We start from the raw sequence: 6,048 nt of genomic DNA, 5'->3' as shown, positions 1-6,048 counted from the left end.
CGTCATTAATATGTTTGCTCGCGGTAATTGTGACCTCTCGGGAGAATCGATGACTGCATCAAAGATGCACTTGCTAGTACTAGTACGTCTGAGAATTCTTAATTGGCTAGTTGTAAATAGACCTAGACTGTGGAACAAAGGATTATCCCGGACCTACACTGAGGTATTGACGGTGATTCTCAAATATCGCAGAAAAGAATTTGATACGATGAGATAGAATGCAATAGAAACAAAGACACCGGGAACGGAACGAGTTACCTACTCTTAATGGTGAAAGCGAACCCTTTCATTTCGAATTATATATATATATATAGTCCTAGAAATGTAAGAAACTACTTTAAAAAATATTTTTAATTTTATAAACGAATTGTATCAGCATNAAGAAACTACTTTAAAAAATATTTTTAATTTTATAAACGAATCATATCAACATTGGATCCGTGGCGCAATGGTAGCGCGTCTGACTCCAGATCAGAAGGTTGCGTGTTCGATTCACGTCGGGTTCAATCTTTTTGGAAATTTTTCTTCCTCCCAAATTTCGTTTTTGTACTCTTCTANATCTTTTTGGAAATTTTTCTTCCTCCCAAATTTCGTTTTTGTCCTCTTCTAATCGTGTCGTAATTTCACCCTCATTACAGATTAGAACAGCAAGGGAGCCAGATCGAGAGGGAAGAAATGGAAGCTGATCAAGAGCCAGCAGGAGCCAAGGAAAAAAATGGACATGAAGGTAAAAGAAACTTTCAGATTCTCTCTCTGTTTCTTTCTCTGAATCAATGTCGATCTCGAAAACGTTATGTTATGGTGTTCTTCGTCGAAAAAAAGCTTGAAGTATAATCAAAGAAAGCAGACATTCGCGGAATGAAATCTAACACTGTTTACTTAATTACCATAATCGTTGACAATTCCTCGATGACGCGGCAACCACGCGGTATATTTCGCTTTAATCTATGGCGTTTCATTGGACTTTCCCTGCTTGTTGCTTTTCCCTTATTTCTTCCAATTATTCTCAATTTTTTATTTCTTTGGAATCTCAATCTGCTTCTTCCCTTCCTATCTGGAAAATTCTCTGGTAGTTAATTGATTCTGAAACTAGGTTTGTCATTGATGTTCTCTGTGGGTTTCTGTATTGATTTTTCCTGTTAGTTTGAAATGGATCTGGTATTGGGTGATCGATTGGAGCTTCGATCGTGGGTTTTTCAGTGGGATCTGCTCCTTTGTTTGCTTTTACTATTCTCTAGATGTGAATTTAGGACTCTGATTCGTATCGAAACCGAAAATTGCTCGTTCTTGTTTTGGTTTTGGTGTTTGGAGTTTGATCTTAACGTGGATTTGTTCCCTCTTTTCCTTATGCAGTTAGGCATCATTTTGTAGTTCTTGAGCAATCAGTGATTTGAATTGATGTGCAATGCGGAGGCGTGTTGGAGCTCTTCTTCGTGATAGAAGAGCTGTTGAAGTGTCTGTTAGTGGAAGGAATCCTTTGTACAAAGTTTCTCTGTCTTTGGTTTTTGTTCTGTGGGGACTTATCTTCCTCTTTAGCTTATGGTTCATCCGTGGGGATGGCTGTCAAGGTACGGTTTGATCAAATCATTTGATTTCCTTAGTAAATATTTCTTTGAATTCAGAAATGTATTGAAACTAATCCCATTACATCTCTCTCTTTTGATTCTGATCCTGACTGAGCTGTTTTCAATTGGTTTTTATCAGTTGGCTGCTTCCTTGTTTCCTACATAGAATTGGATTCTTCAAAAAGTTTTGAGTAACTATGCCGTTCTATTATCCTTTCTTTTATTTTCCAACGTGTTGGCTTTATTAGAGATTCCAAATTGTTCGGTTCCCCCTTGTAACACTCCAAGTCTACCGCTAGCAAATATTGTCCTCTTTAGACTTTCCCTTTCGAGCTTCCCCTCAAGGTTTTAAAATGCATCTGGCAAATATTTGTCCTTCGGGCTTTCCCTCAAGGTTTTAAAATGCGTCTGGCAAATATTTGTCCTTTGGGCTTCCCCTCAAAGTTTTAAAACGCATCTGGAGAGGTTTTTACACACTTATAAAAAATGTTTTGTTCCCCACTCTATCTGATGTGGGATCCTACACCCCTTATATTGCAAATTAAATTTTGTCCTCTTTGAANGTCCTTCGGGCTTTCCCTCAAGGTTTTAAAATGCGTCTGGCAAATATTTGTCCTTTGGGCTTCCCCTCAAGGTTTTAAAACGCGTCTGGAGAGGTTTTTACACACTTATAAAAAATGTTTTGTTCCCCACTCTATCTGATGTGGGATCCTACACCCCTTATATTGCAAATTAAATTTTGTCCTCTTTGGACTTTTCCTTCCGGGCTTCCCCTCAAGGTTTTAAAACGCGTCTGGAGAGGTTTTCACATACTCATAAAAAATGTTTCGTTCCCCTCTCCAACCGATATGGGATCTCACATCCCATATATTGCAAACTAAATTATTGCAAACTAAATTATGGTGTCTGTTTTAGTTTACCAATAAATATGATGCTCTATATTCTTACATTCATATAAAAAAAAAACAATACAGTTTGTGTTATCGTACTTGAATGTTGCAATAAATTGCCATAAGGGTAAATTCAGTGGGAAATATAATCATATAATTGATTGTTTCTATCGTTTTTTGTTTACAGAAATAATAAAAGTCCTCTAATGAAATTTGAGCATAATGATACAATGCCCAGTATGTCTATGTGGATATCATAGTGTAAGCTTAGTAACCTTACAGCTCAAAGGATATAATTGAGTAACCCCCTGCAAAGTACTTTGTTTCCTGAAATTATATTACAGAGACGATTCTTAGTGGAAACTTTAATGGAATAAGCACTTGTTTAAGTTAGTTTGGAACTGTTGAACTGATTTGGCTTTGTTATTCATCACCAAATTGGCTAAATTAAATGTTAAATATGGATTTTCTACACTAATAATCACCAATTCATGATTTATTCACCAGAATAGTATTACTGATTGATTATCTATGCCTTCTTTTCTTTGTGTTTCATAAGGATCAGTTTTACTTCCTGATGGTGTATCTACTTCAAATGAATCTACATTGGAAAGTAACAAGGACTCTGACGTTTTATATGAACCTTCAAAAGGAGAAACTGATTGTACCAGTCATTTAAACGATTCGTGCTCAATTGATGCTACAAGCCATGACGTTTTATACGAACCTTTGAAAGGAGAAACTGATTGTACCAGTCGTTTAAATGATTCGTGCTCAATTGATTCTACAAGCCAGGCTTCTGACAATGAAATGCTTTCAAGTGAAGAAAGTAGCAGTCATGTACAAGCTGCTACGGGGTTGCCTGAGGCTGAGAGCTCGAGCACCGGAGTAAAATCGGAAAGTAAACCTCTCAAGGGAGATATCTCGTCCGACACTGTTCTACTGGGCCTTGAAGAATTCAAAAGCAGAGTCTTTACATCTCGGACTAAGGATGAAACTGGTCAGGCTGGGAATACTATCCATAGAGTAGAACCTGGTGGTGCAGAGTACAATTACGCTTCAGCTTCAAAGGGAGCAAAGGTGTTGGCTTTCAACAAGGAAGCAAAAGGAGCTTCTAACATCTTAGGCAAGGACAAAGATAAGTACCTCAGAAATCCATGTTCTGCTGAAGAGAAATTTGTTGTCATAGAACTTTCAGAAGAAACCTTAGTAGTAACAATCGAAATCGCTAATTTTGAGCACCATTCTTCTAACTTGAAAGAATTCGAGCTACATGGCAGTTTGGTTTATCCAACAGATGTTTGGTTCAAGCTTGGGAATTTCACTGCTCCAAATGCAAAACATGCACATAGATTTGTTCTCAAGGATCCAAAATGGGTGAGATACTTAAAGTTGAATCTTCTTACCCACTATGGTTCAGAATTCTATTGCACACTCAGCACTGTTGAAGTTTACGGAATGGATGCTGTTGAAATGATGCTAGAGGATTTAATATCTGCTCAACATAAACCCTCTATATCAGATGAAGCTACTATCGATAAGCGAGTAACTCCGTCCCAGCCTGGATCCAATGATGTAGGACAACAACATCGTAGAGAGTCGCAATCTCTTGCTAATGAGGAAAGTGATGATGATGATGTCGTTTTAGAACTTTCAAAGAGTAATATACCTGATCCGGTCGAAGAATCACACCATCAACAACCTGGCAGAATGCCTGGTGACACTGTTCTCAAAATTTTGACGCAGAAAGTTCGTTCATTAGACCGAAGTCTATCTGTTTTGGAGCGGTATCTCGAGGACTCAACTTCCAAATATGGCAGTATATTCAAAGAGTTCGACAAAGATATAGGAAATAATGGTCTACTTATTGAGAAGACTCGTGAGGATATAAGAAATATTCTTCAAATCCAGGATAGCACAGTATGTTATACTCTTCTCCTTTCAATTCATCTTCTATTAATAACAATGCCAATTAACATTGGTTTGTTGTCATTGCAGGATAAAGATCTTCATGATCTCATTTCTTGGAAGTCCACTGTTTCCTTGCAGTTGGATGGTCTGCAAAGGCATAATGCTATTCTCAGGTTTTTAACACTCGCCATCCCCCCCCCACACACACACACACACCTTATAACTGTTCCTATGTTCTACTTTTATCAAAATAGTACTTTTATGCAGTAGTTTGAGTGTTGTAGTGGCTGCCTAAACCATATTTTGAAAGGAGTTATGGGAAGTATTTTTAATCAAAGAATGTGTAGCTATCCAGGAAGTTTTCGTTACTCATAGCTATGATATTTACTTGAGGAAATTGTTTGTTTTTACCTTTTCTTTTGTTTTGAAAACTTTTTCCCCCTTCTTTTTTCATTTTTTGTAATTTTAAAAACACTTCTGAAAATGTTTCTTTGATATTTGATGAGTGGCCGTACTATGATCGCTCAGGCGACATGGTCCCACACGCTACACACAAGAATGAATTGTTATGCGGTTGGTAAACTCTTTTTGTAGACAACCTATCAAATCATCTCACGTATTTTTGAATATCTCGTTCCGTGTCATGTATGTCTTCGGTCTTTCATTTTGATGTTCCCGCTCGTGCCCGGAGAGAGAATGCATAAATATTGTTTTTCTTTGTTTATTATTTTCCTTCCTACTTTCTTCAAACTGTTTTCCATGTATCGTATCCAATAAAATTCCTGGCAAATGTTCTCATTTCTTGATCATTCTTACCTAACATTTCCTTTGGGGAAAAAAAGACTTGGGAATCTTTGTTACTTCAAAAAATGTGCAAATTTCTCTTTGTAGAAATCTTCTTGTAGAGATGGAAGATGCTGAAAGCTTCTGTTTTGTTTTGCAGATCTGAGATTGAAAGGGTCCAGAAGAATCAAACTTTTCTGGAAAACAAAGGAATAGTTGTTTTTGTTGTGTGCATCATTTTTTCATGGTTTGCTATTTTAAGATTATTTCTGCATATTGTTGTTAGAGTACGTGAGAGAACAAATAGTTCCAGGAAATTTTGTTGTATAAGCCCTTCCTGGTATCTATTACTTTTGAGCTGTTGTATTATTCTTTTCATACAGTCGCTATAATCATGGATTGCCCCCTTTTTCATCCATTTTTCCTTCTCCAATTTCTCAGCTTTAATTAAAGGCCCTTCTGATTCAGATGAACTTGAGGTACTTTAAAAAGGGTTATTCAATAGGGCAGGAGCTTTTATGATATGATATGTTATGATATGATTTGTTGAAGGCATATTCAGGATATATTATGCGACTCTTATGATATACGATATGATATGTGCATGGTATGGATTGTTATGTATGATATGACTTATATGTTACATGAATGATATGATATTATTGACAGGCAAAACGACAACTAGTATGAAAGATGCTGTGATGGCCCAAGCTCACTGCTTACAAATATTGTCCTCTTTAGGTTTTTCCTTTTGGGCTTCCCCTCAAGGCTTTAAAATACATCTGCTAGGGGAAGGTTTCCACACCTTTATAAATGGTGTTTTGTTTTCCTCCCCAACCAATATGGGACAACACAGATAAGATGAATGTTCCAAGAATTGATGTGAACAATGTTATGAT

The 6,048-nt window shown here is 36.9% G+C and overlaps 1 protein-coding gene and 1 non-coding gene across 6 annotated transcripts; both read left to right on the top strand.

The window, feature by feature from the left end:
- Positions 1-434: 434 nt before the first annotated feature.
- Positions 435-506, top strand: TRNAW-CCA. The gene has a single exon. It is a non-coding gene; the product is annotated as a tRNA-Trp (tRNA).
- Positions 507-612: 106 nt separating this feature from the next.
- LOC111797283 (SUN domain-containing protein 4-like) lies at positions 613-5,567 on the top strand. 5 transcript variants are annotated; one of them, XM_023680256.1, is made up of 5 exons: positions 613-727; positions 1,354-1,568; positions 3,021-4,375; positions 4,454-4,539; positions 5,310-5,567. In XM_023680256.1, exons 2-5 carry the CDS (start codon positions 1,406-1,408, stop codon positions 5,539-5,541), a joined length of 1,836 nt encoding a protein of 611 aa, XP_023536024.1. In that variant the 5' UTR covers positions 613-727; positions 1,354-1,405; the 3' UTR covers positions 5,542-5,567. The 5 variants fall into 5 exon arrangements, with proteins under 5 accessions (XP_023536024.1, XP_023536020.1, XP_023536023.1 ...); XM_023680252.1 differs by having other exon boundaries at positions 3,015-4,375; XM_023680255.1 differs by lacking the exon at positions 613-727 and adding an exon at positions 742-928 and having other exon boundaries at positions 3,015-4,375.
- The last annotated feature ends 481 nt before the right edge of the window (positions 5,568-6,048 follow it).

The sequence above is a fragment of the Cucurbita pepo genome, chromosome LG06 (genome assembly GCF_002806865.2).
Source record: "Cucurbita pepo subsp. pepo cultivar mu-cu-16 chromosome LG06, ASM280686v2, whole genome shotgun sequence".
Classification (NCBI taxonomy): domain Eukaryota; kingdom Viridiplantae; phylum Streptophyta; class Magnoliopsida; order Cucurbitales; family Cucurbitaceae; genus Cucurbita; species Cucurbita pepo.
Note: the sequence above shows the minus strand (reverse complement) of the source record. Positions and strands in the feature narration are given on the sequence as shown.

What these genes read in the sequence shown, in the direction of transcription:
- LOC111797283 (XM_023680252.1), top strand. Translation starts at nt 1,406, where the DNA reads ATGCGGAGGCGTGTTGGAGCTCTTCTTCGTGATAGAAGAGCTGTTGAA. An exon ending in TTCAAATCCAGGATAGCACA is followed by an intron (nt 4,376 to 4,453) that starts GTATGTTATACT and finishes TTGTCATTGCAG; the next exon opens with GATAAAGATCTTCATGATCT. An exon ending in AGGCATAATGCTATTCTCAG is followed by an intron (nt 4,540 to 5,309) that starts GTTTTTAACACT and finishes TTTGTTTTGCAG; the next exon opens with ATCTGAGATTGAAAGGGTCC.